A 19,514-nucleotide genomic window follows, 5' to 3' on the forward strand; every position below is an offset into this window, starting at 1 on the left:
CTCCAGGAACCTTGTGCAACAGCTGAGCGATTATGTGCTTACACTCACCAACCAGACTATGGTCAAGATAGAATTCTAAATGAAGATCGAATTGATAAAGAACCAAATAGTGACCTAAGCCTCGTGGCCAGTGGAGAGGAGGGCAGGTGACAAGGTGTTTGGGTGGAGGCTGCAGGAGGCTGTCATAGAATACTGCAGGGTGACATTGGCTGGCACCCTCAGGCATGGTGTCATGGAGGAAGGTGGCCCCACTAGCATATGAAGGATAGCAGAGTCAGAGCCAGGAAGGGGAAGGAAACAGCTTTTATCGTGAAGCTGCCATGTGCCAGGCACAGTGGCGGCCCATGCTGGGAGGCCAGTGTGCTGAAGTGGCTGTGAGCTCAGCCTCTAAAGTCAGACCATCTGGGTCCAAAAATAAGCCCCACCACCTCCTGGCTGGGAGCAAGACACATCCCCTCCCGCTGCCTGAGTGTCCTGAGGTAGAGTTACTCAGAGAATCCACCTCTTTGGATGGAAAGAGTAAATGATGTGATCTACTGAAGTTCTCAGTATTGAGCAATGCAGAAATCCTAGTGGTACCATTATCCATAGCCCTGATTTTGTCATGTCCTCTGCTGCACGGGACGAGGGGCAGAAATCTCACAGTGGAACAGAAAAAATACAGGGATTTAGGCACTTAGGTTATCTTCACCTCCTCCTGTGTGACCTTGATCCAATTTGTTAACCTCTCTGATCCCAACTACCACACACCCTGTGCTGTGACTAACACCAAACAGATGATAAGTAAATACCAGTGCCCCCTGCACACCCTGCCCTACGAATGTACCTACTTGAGCCAGCTTCCTAGGGTTCCACAGCTTGCCACCAGGACATAGGGCACCTCTGAGCCTTGGCCTGGCACCCACAGATTGGTCTTCTCTTATCATCACTGATGTGGAGCTTTGATGCATGTGTGGGAGGAGTCAGGCACACCTGGGGGTAAGTCTCACCTTGGCTTTCTTGCTGGGGGACCTCAGCCAAGTGTCTCAACCTCTCTGAGTCTCTGTCTATTCTATGGGAGTGATGCCAACCATGTAGTCCTATTGTGGGAATGCAATGTGATCATGGATTTTTTTTTTTTTTTTTTTTTTTTTTTTTTGAGACAGAGTCTCTCTCTGTTGTACAGGCTGGAGTGCAGTGGCGCAATCTCGGCTCACTGCAAACTCCGTCTCCCGGGTTCACGCCATTCTCCTGCCTCAGCCTCCCGAGTAGCTGGGACTACAGGCACCTGCCACGACGTCTGGCTAATTTTTTTATTTTTAGTAGAGACGGGGTTTCACCTTGTCGGCCAAGATGATCTCAGTCTCCCTGACCTCGTGATCCACCCACCTCGGCCACCCAAAGTGCTGGGATTATAGGCGTGAGCCACTGCACCCGGCCTGATCATGGATTTTAATATAATGAAATTCCAGGTCCAGTAAGAATTTAAGGGTCATGGGGGAGTTTAGGAGTAAGGATAGTGCTTGGCACACGGTTGATTCTCCCTAAATGTTTGGTGAATTGTCTTGTGCTGGGTCCTGGGCTGGGGTCTTCAGGTCGATTTCAACCGTGGAGTCAAGGGAAAGTGAAAATCTGACTGAGAGAAGTTACCAGGGATCCAGCACATGCTTGATGTATGGCTGTCCTCTCATTGCACGGCTAGGAAAACTGAGGCTCAGAGAGCTCCCTGGGGTCTCAAAGGATGTGAACTCAGGCCCTGATAAACATGCTTCCCCGTTATGTGTGGATGCAGACAGCACAGGGGGACATCAGAAATCTCTGCCCACAGACTTGTTGCTCTGTCCCTTCTCAGGCCCATTTCTAACTGTCCATTCATTCATTCATTCATTCACCTACTTATTCATTTGACAAATATTTAATTTTTATTTTATTTTAATTAATTTTTTAAGAGACAGAGTCTATTACTGCCACTTGGGCTGGAGAGCAGTGGCGTGATCACAGCTCACTGTAGCCTGGAACTCCTGGGCTCAAGTGATCCTTCTGCCTCAGCCTCCCGCATAGCTGCAAACCACAAGCGTCTGCCACTGCACCTGGCTAATTAAAATTTTTAGACATGGGGTCTCACTATGTTGCCCAGACTCTTCTTGAACTATCGGCTTCAAGTGATCCTCCTGCCTTGGCTTCTGGAAGTGCTGGTGTTTCAGGTGTGATCCACTGTGCCTGGACTGACAAATGTTGATTGAAAGCTAAGTATGTGCCAGGCACCGTGCTAGGCTCTAGGACTACAGAAGTGAATAGAACACATGAAAATTCTGGCCCTCATAGGGGCTATGTTCTGGAGGAGGAGTGGAGTGGGATTGGGAGTTAAGCTGCAATTTAAATAGGGGGTGAGCACAGGCACATTGAGAAGACTTTAAGTAGGTGATGATGTGAGCCACACAGAAGGAAAAGCATTTGAGGCAGAGGGAACAGCATGTGCAAACGCCTTGAGGTGGGAATGTGCCTGGAAGGGTGTATCCTGGAGGTCATTGTAATTGACAGGGAGGATAGAAGGGGAGAGTCGCTAGGACAGGTGGTCATGGGGGGGTGCTATAAAGACTTGGAAATGTATTCTACGAGACAGGTGCTAGGTTACAACTGGACATTGTGGGGTGCAGGGGGGAAGCCTTGAGTGTCCCATGGGACCAGCTCAGATCCAGTATGTGTATGTGGAAAACAGTTTCAAGTCATCTCCTGGCTTTGGGGCTGCCTTTTCTCTCCCCAGCCTCTCTCCCCTCTAAGGATAGACTTGAGATTTTATACTGTGAATTCCAAGTGTCTACGGCCGCCTCATGGGCTTAAAACAGCAGTTGATGAGGCAGGTGTATGTTTTGGGCCTGGACTGGAGTGTGGCGATAAGACCATTTGCTTAAATTAAGGCTTGACAAAGCCTCCCCGGCGGGATTGGCTCCTGGCCCTGGGTCAGTGGAGCTGGCCCAGGGCCTCTGAGGGGCAGGACATGGGGGGTGAGGCCCCACATGGAGTTCCCTCCCATTGTCCCCTTCTGCTAAGGCCCTCTGGGAAGGTTGGCAGCCCCAGGGCTAAGAACAGCCCCTATGACAGCCAGGATTCCCCCTGGAGCCCGAAGCTGAGGGTGATTCTTGGGAAGCGGCTACTGACGTGGCCAGGCCTGGGCTGGAGAGGAAGGCGGGTGGTGGCGGCCAAAGCAGCCACCTCACGTCAGGCCTATTTATAACTCAGGCTTTGCTCCTTACGCACGGAGCCTGTGAGTCACTTGGGGGCCTCGCCAGTGTCTCCCAAGACAGGAGGGGAGGTTGTCTTTCCTTCCCTGCTTTCCCCCAGCCCCTCTTCCCTTTTCCCCACCCTCCCAGCTTCCTGTGCCTTTTTTATTTTATTTTATTTTAACCTTATTTTATTTTATTATTTTTGATACGGAGTTTCGCTCTTGTTGCCCAGGCTGGAGTGCAATGGCTCAATCTCAGCTCACGCAACCTCTGCCTCCCAGGTTCAAGTGAATCTCCTGCCTTAGCCTCTCGAGTAGCTGGGATTGCAGGCATGCGCCACCACGCCCATTTAATTTTGTATTTTTAGTAGAGACGGGGTTTCTCCATGTTGGTCAGGCTGCTCTCGAACTCCCGACCTCAGGTGATCCGCCTGTCTTGGCCTCCCAAAGTGCTGGGATTACAGGCATGAGCCACCGCACCGGGCCACCTTCCTGTGCCTTTGGAAGCTGGAGATCTGATATAATTTGGATGTCTGTCCCCTCCAAATCTCATGTTGAAATGTCACCCCCAGTGCTGGAGGTGGGACCTGGTGGGAGGTGTTTGGGTCATGGGGGCAGATCCCTCATGAATGGCTTGGTGCCCACCCTGGGTTAATCAGCGATTTGTTCACATGAAAGCTGCTTGTTGGTCGGGCGCGGTGGCTCAAGCCTGTAATCCCAGCACTTTGGGAGGCCGAGACGGGCGGATCACGAGGTCAGGAGATCGAGACCATCCTGGCTAACATGGTGAAACCCCGTCTCTACTAAAAATACAAAAAACTAGCCGGGCGACGTGGCGGGCGCCTGTAGTCCCAGCTACTTGGGAGGCTGAGGCAGGAGAATGGCGTGAACCCGGGAGGCGGAGCTTGCAGTGAGCTGAGATCTGGCCACTGCACTCCAGCCTGGGCGGCAGAGCGAGACTCCGTCTCAAAAAAAAAAAAAAAAAAAAAAAAAAGCTGCTTGTTTTGGCCGGGTGCGGTGGTTCATGCCTGTAATCCCAGCACTTTGGGAGGCCAAGGCAGGCGGATCACGAGGTCAGGAGATCGAGACCATCCTGGGTAACACGGTGAAACCCCGTCCCTACTAAAAATACAAAAAATTAGCCAGGCGTGGTGGCGAGCGCCTGTAGTCCCAGCTACTCCTGAGGTGAAGGCAGGAGAATTGTTTGAGCTCGGGAGGCGGAGCTTGCAGTGAGCCGAGATGGGGCCACTGCACCCCAGCCTGGGCGACAGAGCAAGACTCCATCTCAAAAAAAAAAACCAACCAAACAAAAAACTGCTTGTTTAAAACGAGTCTGGTGCCTCCCTCCCCTCTCTCTCTTGCTGCCTCTCTCATCATGTAATGCCAACTCCCCTTCCCGTTCTGCTGTGATTGGAAGCTCCCTGAGGCTTCAGTGGTTGCAGGTGCTGGTGCAGTGCTTCTTGTACAGCCTGCAGAACTGTGAGCCAATTGAAGTTTTCTCTTTTTCTTTTCTTTTCTTTTTTTGAGACGAGTCTCACTCTGTTGCCCAGGCTGGAGTGCAGTGGCACAATCTCGGCTCATTGCAAGCTCCACCTCCAGGGTTCATGCCATTCTCCTGCCTCAGCCTCCCGAGTAGCTGGGACTACAGGTGCCCGCCACCATGCCCAGCTAATTTTTTGCATTTTTAGTAGAGATGGGGTTTCACCGTGTTAACTAGGATGGTCTTGATCTCCTGACCTCATGATCCTCCCACCTTGGCCTCCCAAAGTGCTGGGATTACAGGCATGAGCCACCGTGCCCAGCTGAACTTTTTCCTTTATAATTTACCCAGCCTTAGATATTCCTTTATAGCAACACGAAACAGTCTAATGCAAAGGCCCACACTGCGGGAGACTTTTTCTTAAGATAAAGACTTGGCTGTCGGCACTTGGACGTGTTTCTGTGACCTCCCATTGGGCATGTGATCTCATTAGAGCTGAAATGTTCCTTCTTGGATCTTTGGATCCTGAGATTTCCTTCTTACAGGACTGTGTAGGCATGCTGAGGTCTCAGCTAGTGACATGCTGATAGACGTGGAATGGCTGGCTCCCAGAATAAAAGCCCTGATTTGTAGCATTTGCCAATTTCTGTGGCGTAAACACTCCCATCGCTGCCATTAAGTTATGAATTGGGCTTTGCTGAATGCAGAGTCAGGAAGAGATGTTCACCAGGGACTCTCAGAAGATGATGAGTGGTGACTTCAGCACAGCAGCGGGGCCCAGCCAGCTCTTGGGCTCACCAGCTTCCAGGATGTGAAGCTGCCTAAGCAGCCTTCATCTCGTCATCTCAAAAATGTACCACTTCTCTGTATTGGGAACATTCCATGTCCTCCCGCTATCTATTTGAAACAATATGTTATTGTTGGCTGGGTGCAGTGGCTCACGCCTGTAATCCCAACACTTTGGGAGGCCGAGGCAGGTGGATCACGTGAGACCAGGAGTTCAAGACCAGCCTGGTCAACAAGGCGAAACCCCGTCTCTACTGAAAATACAAAAATTAGCCAGCCATGGTGGCATGTGCCTATAATCCCAGCTACTCGGGAGGCTGAGACAGGAGAATCAATTGAACCCAGGAGGCGGAGGTTGCAGTGAGCCGAGATCACGCCACTGCACTCCAGCCTGGGCAGCAGAACAGGACTCTGTCTTAAAAAAAAAAAAAAAAAAAAAAAAAAAAAGAGGCCGGGCGCAGTGGCTCAAGCCTGTAATCCTAGCACTTTGGGAGGCCGAGACGGGCGGATCGCGAGGTCAGGAGATCGAGACCATCCTGGCTAACACGGTGAAACCCCGTCTCTACTAAAAACTACAAAAAAACTAGCCGGGCGAGGTGGCGGCGCCTGTAGTCCCAGCTACCTGGGAGGCTGAGGCAGGAGAATGGCGTGAACCCAGGAGGCGGAGCTTGCAGTGAGCTGAGATCCGGCCACAGCACTCCAGCCTGGGTGACAGAGCGAGACTCCGTCTCAAAAAAAAAAAAAAAAAAAAAAAAGAAACTATATAATATTATTGTTAACTGTGGTCATCATACAGTGCTATAGAACACTAGAACTTACAAAAGCTTAACATGCACCTCTTATATGGCATACCATTATACTCTAGGTATCAGGCAGGGAATGAAAATGCATGTCCATTCAAGACTTTTGCATAAAAATTAATAGCTGTTTTACTTATAATAGCCACCGCCTTCTCTTCAAGTCACTGAAGGGCAGCTACTTCCAGGCTTACAAGGCCTTGAAGAAGTCCTGGTCAGGCCAGGTACAGTGGTTCACGCCTGTAATCCCAGCACTTTGGGAAGCTGAGGGGCGGATCACAAGGTCAGGGGTTCGAAACTAGCCTGGCCAACATGGCAAAAGCCCGTCTCTACAAAAAATTAGCCGGGTATGGTAGCACGTGCCTGTAGTCCCAGCTACTCAGGAGGCTGAGGCAGGAGAATTGGTTGAACTCAGGAGGCGGAGGTTGCAGTGAGCCAAGACTGCACCATTGCACTCCAGCCTGGGCAACAGAGCAAGACTCCATTTCAAAAACAAAAATGAAAACAAAAACTGCTGGTCAGCAGTTGCTCTGACAGCTGGGATAGGGGGTGGGTGTCTCTTAGGTGGGGTCAGTGAAGCGTTGCTCAGAAGGCTTGGCCAACCAGGGCTAGAAGTGAGAAAAGCCAAAGGCGGAAGAGACACATTCTTCCACTAAAGACCACTTCTACTAAGACCTTGGTATATTTCCTCCCACTTGATTTTCTACAGGAAGCCTTTTGTTGTTCATTTTGGACAGCTTTGGTGTGTGCAACATTGTACTCAATCTTACTCACTTTACAAGCTGAGACAAGCACCTTCCAATGTTTCTGCAAATGTTTCCCAAACAACTCTCATACACTGCAGGGGTGGGGATGTGGACAAGGATATAGTCACTTTGGAAAATAGTTGGAAAGTTTCTGTGTTGTTTTATGTTTGCTCGTTTGTTTGTTTTTGAGACCAAGTCTCACTCCATTGCCCAGGCTGGAGTGCAGTGGCACCATCTTGGCTCACTGCAACCTCCGTCTCCCAGATTCAAGCAATTATCCTACCTCAGCATCCCAAGTAGCTGGGATTACAGGTTCCCGCCACCACGCCCAGCTAATATTTGTATTTTTAGTAGAGACAGGGTTTTGCCATGTTGGCCAGGCTGGTCTCGAACTCCTGACCTCAGGGGATCCACCTGCCTCGGCCTCCCAAAGGGTTGGGATTACAGATGTGAGCCACCTTTCTGGTAGGAAAGTTTCTTTAAAAAAAAAATTAAAGATAAAGTTATCATACTACGCAGCAATTTCACTCAGAGGAAGCTACATGACTTTGTAGCAACATTATTCATAGTGCCCCTAAAGTGGAAACAGTCTAACTGCTCATCACCTGTTACATGGATTAAGAAGAAAAAAAAAAAAAGCAAAAACCGGTCTAACCATGCAACAGGAATGCAATTGAGCAACAGAAAGTAATGAGGGGCTGACACACAGGAACATGGATGAATGTCAAAAACATTATGCAAAGTGAAAGGGGTCAGAGGTAAATGACCAAGTACTTTACGATTCCATTATAGCGAATGTCCAAAAAGGGCAAGTTTATAGAGACAGAGACAGAGAGTAGATTTGTGGTTGCCTGGGGCTGAGGGAGGGAACAACTAGTGACAGTAAATGGGCATGAAGAGAAGAGTTTTTTTGGGGGGTGATGAGAATCTCTTTTCTCTTCTTTTTTTCTTTTTGAGATGGAGTCTCGCTCTGTCGCCCAGGCTGGAGTGCAGTGGCGCGATCTGGACTCATTGCAAGCTCCGCCTCCCAGGTTCACGCCACTCTCCTGCCTCAGCCTCCCGAGTAGCTGGGACTACAGGCACCCGCTACCACACCCGGCTAATTTTTGTATTTTTAGTAGAGACGGGGTTTCACCTTATTAGCCAGGATGGTCTAGATCTCCTGACCTTGTGATCCGCCGGCCTTGGCCTCCCAAAGTGCTGGGATTACAGGTGTGAGCTGCTGCACCCGGTGGGAATGATAAGAATTTCTAAAGTTAGATTGTGGTGACAATTGCACAACTCTGTAAATTTATTAAAAATCATCAAGTTGAAACTTACAAGGGATGAATCTTATGACATACAAATTATACCCCAATATAGCTGTTTAAAAACAAATACCCAAAGGATTATACAGCATTCTACTATAAAGACATATGCACACATATGTTTATTGCAGCACTGTTCACAATAGCAAAGACTTGGAACGAACCCATATGCCCATCAATGATAGACTAGATAAAGAAAATGTGGCACAGGTACACCATGGAATACTATGCAGCCATAAAAGAGAATGAATTCATGTCCTTTGCAGGGACGTGGATGAAGCTGGAAACCGTCATTCTCAGCAAACTAACAGAGGAACAGAAAACCAAACACCACATGTTCTCACGCATAAGTAGGAGTTGAACAATGAGAACACATGGATACAGGGAGGGGAACGTCAGACACCGCGGCCTGTGGAGGGGTGGGGGACTAGGGGAGGGACAGCATTAGGAGAAATACCTAATGTCAATAATGGGTTGATGGATGCAGCAAACCACCATGGCACGTGGATACCTATGGAACAAAACTGCATGTTCTACACATGTACCCCAGAATTTAAAGTATAATAAAAACAAAGAAAGAAAAGTTGTAACTTTGGCTGGGAAGTAACAGGTGTAAATAAACAAGGAAATACATTAATAATATGGAGATAGGGCAAGTAAAAACAATGCTTGCTAAACACTCTGTTTGATGGATTCATACTGTTACTGAGAATTGGATGTACTCTATTTGACATTCTCTAGTTATTGGACATCGTGTCTGCTCTTTCAATGCTACAGTCAGCACGGTGATGAAATGTTCTGGTTTAGGATTACTTCCTCAAACTTGTTTCCCAGAAAAGGGCTTTCTAGGTCAAAAGTTATGAAAATTTTCTAAGGCTCTCAATATGATGACAAATTATTTCTTCAAGCGTGGGACAGATGGAGAGCTACGGTTTCCTGCCCTCACCTCATCTCCCAACTATGTTACCAAGGTCTCCCTCCACAAAGAAAACCCCATGATTCATGGTGTTAGAAGTAAGAATAGTGGTTTCCCGGCCAGGTGCGGTGGCTCACGCCTGTAATCCTAGCACTTTGGGAGGCCGAGGAGGGGCGGATCGCGAGGTCAGGAGTTCGAGATCAGTCTGGCCAACATGATGAAAACCTGTCTCTACCAAAAATACAAAAAATTAGCTGGATGTGGTGGCATACACCTGTAATCCCAGCTAATCCGGTGGCTAAGGCAGGAGAATTGCTTGAACCGGGGAGGCGGAGGTTGCAGTGAGCCGAGATTACGCCACTGCATTCCAGGGCAACAGAGCAAGGCTCCATCTCAAAAACAAAACAAAACAAAACGAAAAATAAACAAGAATAGTGGTTTCCCTTGAGGAAATATAACCAGAAGGGAGCATGAGGGAAGTTCTAGGTCTCTGTTCACTTTTTGAACTGAGATGTGATTTACATACAGTAAAACGTCCAATCTTAATTGTACAGCTGGGTGAAGTTTTGCATATGATACACTTATGCAGTCATCCCTCAGATCAAGATACAAGGCATTTCCTGAACCCCAGAAAGTTCCCTCATGCTTCTTTTCAACCAAAAGCTCCTCTGACCTCCTTTACCATAGATTAGATTTGCCTGTTCTTGAACTTCTTATAAATAAAATTATAACTTTAAAATCGTGATCAGGGTGTAGTTATATTGGTGTGTTCTTTCTGTAAGAGCCACTGAGTTATACCTTATGATCATATATTTTTTTTGATTGTATGTTATATCTCAATAAATGTGTGGGGCCAAGAGGAAGAATATTTCAGGGCATTGTTCACTCTGTGGCCTGCGTTGTCCTGCCTGACCATCCTCCGTGCAGGGGTAGCTGACAGGGCCTATACCTGACTGTGCCCATTCCCCCATGGGGTCTTGGTTTATGGCGTTGGTGGGGTGGGAGTAGGGCTGTGCCCATGAGCTAACCTGTCTCTCCCTTCTCTCCCCACTGTGTCCCTGTGTGTCAGTTCTGTTTCTATCCATCTCATGTGCTGTGTGTGTCTGTAACGCCTCATTCCGTGCTGTCTGGCAGGAAGCTCCATCTCATCTCGTCATCTCACGGCCCTGGCACTGCCTCAGCATGGCCATCTCATCACGCCTCGCCCTGTGGGAGCAGAAGGAAAGTGACACTCACGGCTGGGGCTGCAGCCATCCTCAGGGACTGACTCGACCCTCGGGAGACAAGTCCAACCTTTCCCACCTTGAGTGGGGAGTCTGATGTCCAGCCCTCCTTGTAGCATGTGCAATCCCACCTTCAACCTTCTCCCAGCCAGCTCTGCTAGTCTTGGCCTTTCCAACCCAGCTGGACACTGATGGCCATACCCTTGACTCCCCCCAGGGCTGCCTGGTCATTTCCGGTTCCTCAGGTGGTGGTGGGGCAATGGGGGGGGGGGGTAGACCAGCTGTCCCAGCTCAATCCTCATGGCAGCTCTGATGAGCACTGGAGTTTGGGTGGGAGGAAGGGCACATGGGGGGCAGAGGCAGGGCTGTCAGCTGCCAGGTTTATGCCACAGGGGTGGGTTTCTGTGGTCCCTGCCTTCGGGCACCACAGAGAACTGGAAACGGGCTCTCCTTATTCCCCTTTTGTACTTTTCATGATATGCTACGAAGGGCTGCCTCTTTCTAAGATGCCTGTTACCTCCTGCACCCTCACTCCACCTTGTGCATGTGATCTGATGAATTGCAGGTGGGAGGGTGAGAAGCTACTTTCTGGCTGCCTCCTGCCTGCCCCTGCCTCTCCCAGCCTGATCCAAAGTGGTGTTGGAAGCTGCAGAGTGTGTCTTAAGACACCTGCTGAGTGTGCCTTAAGACTGTCTCTCAGCCAGGTGCGGTGGCTCACGCCTGTAATCCAGCACTTTGGGAGGCCGAGGCAGGCAGATCACGAGGTCAGGAGTTCGAGACCAGTCTGGACAACATAGTAAACCACGTCTCTACTAAAAATACAAAAAACTAACCAGGTGTGGTGGTGTGTGCCTGTAATCCCAGCTATTCAGGAGGCTGAGGCAGGAGAATCACATGAACTCAGGAGACAGAGGTTGCAGTGAGCCGAGATCACGCTATTGCAGTACAGCCCGGGTGACAGTGCAAGACTCCGTCTCAAAAAAAAAAAGACTGTCTCTCACTTATGAAGTGTCTTCAGTCCCAGATCAGAGTGGAAAGAAGGGAAATGATGTTGATGTGGGCCCTGCAGTGCTGCCCTTGCTTCTCTGTCCCTGGGCAGAGGTCTGCATCCACCAGCTTTATCCCATGGCCTTGTCTGCCGGCCTTTCCTATCTCCTTTGAATTCCTCCCTTATCAGTTGGGTTGCAGACAGCAAGTCTTTACCACACATGCACAGAGGTTCTTGATAAGGAGGCTATTTTAAAACAACATGGAGCTCTTCCATATAAAGTACTGGTGACTTTTTTTTTCTTCTCATGGGCTGTCACTGATGCAGGCTAAAGACATACTTCAGTCGCCCGCAGCCGGTCCCATGCCTCAGCCTCCAAGTTGCTATGGCCTACAGAGGGGTCTCAGCTGTACCACAAGTCCAGCTAGTGCTGGCCTAGGCCATATTTCTGGGGGGGTAAAATACCTGGTCCAACCTGCCTGTTCTAGGACCCAGTGTTAGAGAGCCCCTGGCTGGCCGAGTCCTGGTTTAAGGACCATCAGGAAGCCACAGCACTGTGTCAGTTGAGTGGGTTGGAGCCACAGAGTCAGATCCTTATATACATCATGGCTATAAGTGCTTCCCTATCTTACCATGTTCCTGGCGCACAGTAAGTGATGAATTGGTTCATCTGTTATGTTAACTATAAGCTGAGGGGGACCAGGAGAGTGTGGATGATTCCCTGCGATATCCACCCCTTTCTGGAAACCGGAAAACCTCCTTTCAGAGCAGGTCCTCCTAGAAATGGGCATGTCCCATGGCAAGGAAGGGAACCAGCAGCCTTGACCATGCAAGTGACTGTTCGTATCACAAGGAGACGGGATCCAGGCAGAAATCACATTGACCCGCATAATTCCGGGCTGCCCCTGCGTTCCATTTTCATGCACTGTCTCAGGGACCTCCCTGAGTCCTGCTGGGCCTCACCTGCTTGGCTGTGGCTTCTCATACATGGGCTTGGTCAAGTATGTCCTCCTCTGCCCCCTCCCAGGCTCCATTGCAAACTTCTTGAAGGGCAGCTTGCTGCTGCTGGTTGACTCACTGAGCTCTCTCTTTCCTTGCTTCTGCAAAACAGATTCGGGAAGAGGACAAGAGCCCTCCACCGTCCTCGCCCCCTCCCCTTTTCTCTGTCATCCCAGGGGGCTTCATTAAGCAACTGGTCCGGGAGACTGAAAAAGAGGCCAAGGAAGCGAGACAGAGGAAACAGTTAGCTCTCGCCGCTCCGGAACGAGAGGTAAGTGGTTCCTAAGAAGGGGGACCAGATGCGTTTCCATTCTCATCATGCTGTCTTGTGAGCTTCCTCTGAGTCATTTGTCATCCTGCCTTTGCTCCTGCTATCCTGGCTTTGAGGAATGTCGTTTATTCAACTTGATCTATTGAGCTCTTGTGTACCCTTCAAAACCCAGCTCAAAGAGCACATCTCTGGAAAGTTCTTCCATTGTCTTCCTTCTCTGAATCTTGCTGCACTTTCTATGCCTGTCTTAATTGTGGCTGGTTGGCATAGTACTTATTTGATTATATGACTTATTTGACTAGGAATTCCTTAAGCATGGAGTCTCACTCTGTCGCCCGGGCTGGAGTGCGGTGGCGCGATCTCCGCTCACTGCAAGCTCCACCCCCCGGGTTCACGCCATTCTTCTGCCTCAGCTTCCCAAGTAGCTGGGACTACAGGCCCGCTACCATGCCTGGCTAATTTTTTTTTGTATTTTTTAGTAGAGACGGGGTTTCACCGTGTTCGCTAGGATGGTCTTGATCTCCTGATCTCGTGATCCGCCCGCCTCAGCCTCCCAAAGTGCTGGGATTACAGGCGTGAGCCACCGCGCCTAGCCTACTTGACCATCCTAGCGAACACTATTTTTATAGAAAAGGAAACCTAGATACTGGCTAAGATGTATAGTTGGTTCACTTTAAGCAGAAAGCTATTGAGTTGGTACTAACTGGTGTAGTTGCATTGATTGTTAAAATATTGAATCCTTCATACCAGGTGGTAAATGGTTGAAACCCTTGGGCCCCCAAGTGCCCTCCAGCTGCTGTGTTTACCCAGGTCCCTCTCCTGAGTCCCTTGGAATGGCTACAATCCAATAATTACAGGGTTAATGCTTGGCACAGGTAGGAACCTCAGTACCTTCCTCCTGCTGGTGTCCCTCCTGATTGGTTGATGTCCACTAAAAATCCTTAGCTATTCTGAATAGCGCTGCTGGATTGAAGCAATAGTTGAATACAATGTGGCCCCTACGCTTTAAGGATTTGTAAACTTGTCCCTGGTGGTGGCCAGTACTATTTCTCTCCTGTCCTCTTTAGCCTTGGAACCTGAGCAGGATGACAAGGCAGACCATGAGAGAGGCAGGCTTAGAGTGCAATGCATCTTGGGAGTATCCCTGTGTTAGGCAGAAAGGGCATCTCTTTATGTCTCTCCAGTGCCCCCTTCAGACAAGATGAATGCTGCAATGCCTGGGCTGAGAGGTCTGGTGGCCTCAGGGCCTGGTGTTGGCTTGAGCCCAGTGACCCATCCTGGCTCTTTCTTCCCCTCCCCTTCAGTTTTGGTTTGCTCGGCTAGTCCCACATGTGCCTGCACCTGTCCGATGAATGACTTCGATGCATTAGAGAGGTCCTCCAGCAGCTGAACAGCAGCAGCTGCTGAAATACCTCAGCCAAGTCTTTCTTGGGGAGGTTGACAGGGAGGACAGGCTCTGTTCCCACTCTTGCCTGACCTAAGGCATAAGTGGGGGCCAAAGCTGACCCCAGCAGGCTGTTGTTAGGTTATGATGAAATGTTACTGTGTGCTGTTTATCACCAGACAATGCTTCTGTACTGCTCATGGGCTCATTCGATACCCGTGCAGCAATGCAGGTGGATGGGATTCTACCCATTTATCACAAGTGGAGACTGACTTCAAAAGAGGTCAAGTGATTTTCCCAAGGTCATAAGACCAGATAGAGGCAGAGCAAGGAGGGGAGCCTGTGTGTTCACTTCTCTCACAATATGCCTGGAAAAGGACCAGTCTGGTGAGTGAGGTGGCTGGGGTGGTGCCACAGAGACCTGTGGGGAAAGGGCTCTGTGAGATTGACACCAGCAGTGCTGGTGTCACTGGGAGCAAGTAAAGAGGCAGAGCTAAGCCATGGATGGGGACAAACAGTTGCTGCTGTGCCTGGATGGAGATTCACAGCCAAGATGCAGGATGGCGCTGAGCCTCAGCCCACAGCAGGTGGCTGGACCATGGGCCAAGATATTCCTGGGGCTGGAGCAAGGGAGCCTCAGGACATGTTTCCACAAGGCAGCAAGCTCTGGCTGGTTCCTGCCAATTTAACTTTCTTGTCCCAATCAGTAAATAACTCTGTACTCTCTTGCCTTGTCCCAGCACAACTGTTTCATTTGATCCTCATCTAATCCTTGCAAGAAGCCATCAGAATCCATCCCATTTCGCAGGAATGGAAAACAAGGTTTAGGGAGGTGACCCGGTTCTCCTAAGGCTACCCAGCCGGTGAGGAAGAGGGAGAGGCTGGAATAACACCGGAGTGGAAAGTAGCCCGTATTGAATGTCAAGGAGACCTAGATTCCAGCTCTGGCCTTGCCACTTTTTGTGGTCCTGGCTAAACCCCTTCCCCTTTGTTGGCCTCAGTTTACTCATCTATAAAAATGTGCTTTAGTTTCCTATTGGCCCCAGTGATTCTAGAGGTGCTGTTTCCTCTATATGCTAAGAAAGGTGGCAGGGTGGGGCGACCAAAGACTTTGATGACTTTGAAGATCCAAAGGAAGAGAATTCATGGGCATATGAGGGTGGGGTGGGAGGAGGCTGGCACGAATTATCTTGTTTGGCCCACCCCACGTTACTGTCTCCTCTGTGGTGGTTGGTTAAAAATAAGGCACTGACTCACTTTTTGATATGGTGTAGACAGTGGTGAGATTTGCCAAGTGCAGTCAATCCCCCTTCCAAGGCTATGTCCTGCCTTCCCCCAGAAGGTCAGGAGGAGCTACTCGGCCATGGGCCCCAGAGTCGTGATGCTGAGCTCCAGCTGTACCTCATAATCACCCGGGGAGTCACAACCCAGACAGACTAAACCAGAGTCTCTGGGAATAAGGCCAAGGCATTAAGGTTTTTTAAAGTACCCCAGGAGATTCCAGAGAGCCCTAGAAAGACAAGGAAGGGCGTCTAATATGCAGCAGTTAAAGGCACTGGCTTTGGAGTCAGAGAGAACTGGTTTTACATTGCGTCTTTGTAGCTGGGTCTCCTTACATCTTTGCATCTGCTTCTGTGCTTGTAGAATGGGGAGAAGTTCAGAATCTACTCCAGTTGTTCCTTAGGAGAATTAAATAGGAGATTGCATGATGGTGATACAGGGCTCATTGCAAGGAAGATATAAATGATAGATATTATTATTGTCATTATTACAAAGATGAAAACAGAGACTTTGCTGTGGCATCAGCCACCTAAAACAGGAGAGAGACACAGATAAAAGCCAGAACGGAACGCAGAAGGTGGCCTCGCTGTGACTAGCATAGTGCTCTGGGACTTTGTGCAAGCTTGGAACAATTTCTGATTGAGGTCTTCAGGCAAAGATGTGTAGAGAGGAGCTACAGGAGATATTTGAGCTGGGTATAGAAGATGAGTAGACCATGGGCAAGTGAAGAGGGGAAAGGGCACTCTGGGCAGCAAGCTCAGAACAGGCAACAGCCTGGAAGCAGGGGAGAGTCAGGTGGGAGAAGGTGACCAGTACAGTTCATGCATGGGAACGAGTAGGGACAATAAATATGGTCAGATGGCAGGCTGGGGTTCCTTACTGAGGAATTTGAAAGACCAAGGGTGGTGCCAAATGATTTTCCTATAGGCTGTGGGCAGCTACCCAAATATTTTGATCTGGTTTAAAATGGCTGGCAGCAAATTGAAGGGACAGCAGTTCACAGGCTGTGGGGTGAGGAATAGCAGACATGGGTTTGGAAAAAGAGACACAGATGTGAAGCTTGGCAGGGTGGAATCAACATGCTCCTGGGACTGGTTTGAACGCAAGAGGAGGGGGAGAATCCCAGATTCCCAGGCACGGGTGTCTGTGAGGCTGTGCTAGCATTGTCCAGGATGGAAGAACCCAGGCTAGGGTTGGTGGTGAAGCGAGACATCAGGGTGGAACTTGCTTATGAGGTTGAAGTCTTTTTCTGCAGAGATGGAGGCACAGCTGGACCTGTGAGCTCTTCAGGCCACAGCCAGGCTGGTTTGAGGATGAAGCTCTGTGCAAGGCTAAAATTACAAGGCAGTAAAAAGGCCTGGGAAGGGAGCAGACAGTGGAAACCCCTTGGGTGTTATGCAGCCACCAATGTCTAGGTCAGGCAAGAGTGGGGGACCCCAGGGGCAGAAACCAGAGCCCTCAGCTGGTATGGGAAGTGTGATATGGGGACCAGGGCAGTGGAAGTAGCTCAGTCTGTTCCTCTCTCTGTGATCTCAAAAGTGCATTTCCACATCTCATCCTATTAAAGATCTGAATGGTCAGGTGGTATTTGCCTGCATTGGGGAAACCCAAAGCCCAGAGAGAAGAGATGGTAGCCCAGATAGAGATAGAGAGGAAGTCTTGCTGGAGAGTGTTAGAGGCAAGATGAGAACAGGTCTTCTAGTGACAGGCCCTGAGTCCTTTCCTGGATCCCCTACTGGCCCAGGAAGAATCCACACAGAAATAACAACAGTAGTAGCAGTAGCTACTGTTATTGAGAACACACTATGTGCTGGGCTCAGTTTCTACATATTCTCACACATTCTCACACCTAACCTGCAAGGTGGGCTTTTATCATCCTCATTTTATTGATTAAAAAACAGACTCAGAGAGGAGAAGTCATTTAGCTGAGGTCACACAGCTATAGAGTGTCAGAGTCAGGAGTTGAACTTGGTTCTGTTGGGCTCCAAAATCCACTCCTTCCACTCCATCACTTAACTTTGAGGGGCTGGGCCAAGGTCAAGGGTGCTAGGCTTGGCTATGCCTGTTGAATCTGGAGGTGCTCGAGCATCTGTGGAAGGATGAATGGAGAAGTGAACAACGAAATGAATCAATACGCGTGAGTGAATGGCAACGCCGTCAGGTCAGCAAGCAGCTATGTAGGCATGGTTGTGTTCTCTCTCCTAGACCCCAGAAATTTCCATCAGTGAACCCAACAGCAAGTCCAGCAGTGGCACCAGATCTGGAAGCCAGCAGATCTCTCAGGACAACCAGTCAAGCTCTCCTGGGAGCTCAGACATTCTGAGCAAGGAAAGCGAGGGGACCGGCAGCCCCAACCCTGAGCGGATGACCAGCATCAATGGTGAGAAGGCCCAGGAACTGGGCTCCACTGCAACACCAGCCAAAAAGACCCTCCCCTTCAAGAGGGGCATGAGGAGGGGTGATGTGTTGTTGATGGTGGCCAAGCTGGACCTGGACTCAGCCAAGCCAGAGAGGACTCATCCCCATGACACGTCCCCTTGCAAGACCCCTCCCCCAGTCACAGACACTGGAAAGGAAAGGAAAGGGGAGACCTCTAGGGCTCCTTGTGGCCCCCAGGCCAGCACTGAGATCTTGGCCCCGAAAGCTGAGAAGACCCGGACTGGGGGTCTTGGGGACGCAGGCCAAGGAACTGTGGCACTGAAAAAAGGCGAGAAGGGTCAAAGCATAGTGGGGAAGGGGGGTGGGACCCCCAAAACCAAAGAGCTGAAAGAGGCTGAGCCCCAGGGCAAAGACAGGCAGGGGACCAGGCCCCAAGCCCAAGGGCCCAGCGAGGGGGTGCGACCAGGGAAAGCAGAGAAGGAGGGAGGGGAGCCCACAAGCCCGGTGGAAAAGGAGAATGTCTCCAAGAACGTAGGGAGTGAAGGGAAGCACATAGGGCCCCACATCCCTGGGAGAAAGTGGGGAGGTTTCCTGGGAAGAAGGAGTAAGTGGGATGGTCCCCAGAATAAGAAGGACAAAGAAGGGGTGCTCTTAAGTAAGGCAGAGAAGACAGGTGAGCCTCAGACCCAGACAGAGAAGAAAAGCCAAATGCAGGGTGAGTTGGGGGATGATCTGAGAATGGGGGAGAAAGCAGGTGAGCTTCGGAGCATGACTGGGAAGGCAGGTGAGTCCTGGGATAAGAAGGAAAAGATAGGGCAACCCCAGGGTAAGTCCGGGAAGGCAGGCGAAGCTCGGAGTCAGACGGAGAAGGGCTGTGAAGCCCCAAAGGAGGTGAGCACGATGGTGGAGTCACCAGTGGCTGCTGGGAAGGGAGGCTGGTCAGGAAGAAGTGGGCAGGAAGCAGAGGGGCCCTGCTCAAGAGAAGATGTTGGGTCTGGTGCCCTGGAGACAGAGCTGGAAGGACCCAGCCAGCCAGCTCTGGAGAAGGATGCGGAAAGGCCTCGGATACAGAAGGAGAACCAAGATGGGCCAGCCCCCCAGGAGGCGGGCAAAGGAGGCCAGAGCAGAAACTCAGAGCAGGTGAGGGGGCTGCGGCCCTGGGAGCGCGGAGGGGCAGACAGGCCCCCTCAGAGATGGAGGGATGGGAAAGATCTGCCCCCAGGGATGGGCAAGGGGTGGACGGGCGGTGGGCAGGGAATTGGAGAGGTGTGGCTGGAACTGCGAGGCACCCAGAGGAGGGGACGAGCACTTCCTTCATGAGCAGAAGTCCTGAAGTTTCCATTGCACCTGCCCTGGAGTGGAATTCCCCACGGAGTGAGGGAAGGTCCCCAAAACGTGAGGTGTCTCCTCATGGCTGACATGGTAGAGCTTGCTTATGATGTCACACCACAGCTTTCAGACTTGGAATGGCATAAAAGCAGATTGTTAAAAATGCAGATTCCTGGGGCTAGCCATGGAGTCTCTTTACAAAGACCAGGAGTGGGGCCCAGGAATCTGCATTTATTTATTTATTTATTTGAGATGGAGTCTTGCTCTGTCACCCAGGCTAGGGTGCGGTGGTGTGATCTCAACTCACTGCAAACTCCGCTTCCTTGGTTCCAACGGGAATCTGCATTTAAATAAGCACACTCCCTCTCCCGTTCTCCCCCAGGAGATTCTGATTTGGATGGCCCCAGACCACACTGTGGGAAACCC

The 19,514-nt window shown here is 50.3% G+C and overlaps 1 protein-coding gene across 1 annotated transcript in view; it reads left to right on the forward strand.

Moving 5' to 3' along the window:
- LOC115892750 (unconventional myosin-XVIIIb-like) overlaps positions 1–19,514 on the forward strand; it is a 59,164-nt gene that overhangs the window by 8,654 nt on the left and 30,996 nt on the right. Inside the window, exons 2-4 of the mRNA XM_030914530.1 lie at positions 10,369–10,455; positions 12,557–12,715; positions 17,586–18,899. Of these exons, the coding sequence (XP_030770390.1) occupies positions 10,417–10,455; positions 12,557–12,715; positions 17,586–18,899 (1,512 nt within the window). The 5' untranslated portion in view covers positions 10,369–10,416. The remainder of the gene's footprint in view (positions 1–10,368; positions 10,456–12,556; positions 12,716–17,585; positions 18,900–19,514) is intronic.

Source organism: Rhinopithecus roxellana, chromosome 13 (assembly GCF_007565055.1).
Source record: "Rhinopithecus roxellana isolate Shanxi Qingling chromosome 13, ASM756505v1, whole genome shotgun sequence".
Classification (NCBI taxonomy): Eukaryota; Metazoa; Chordata; class Mammalia; order Primates; family Cercopithecidae; genus Rhinopithecus; species Rhinopithecus roxellana.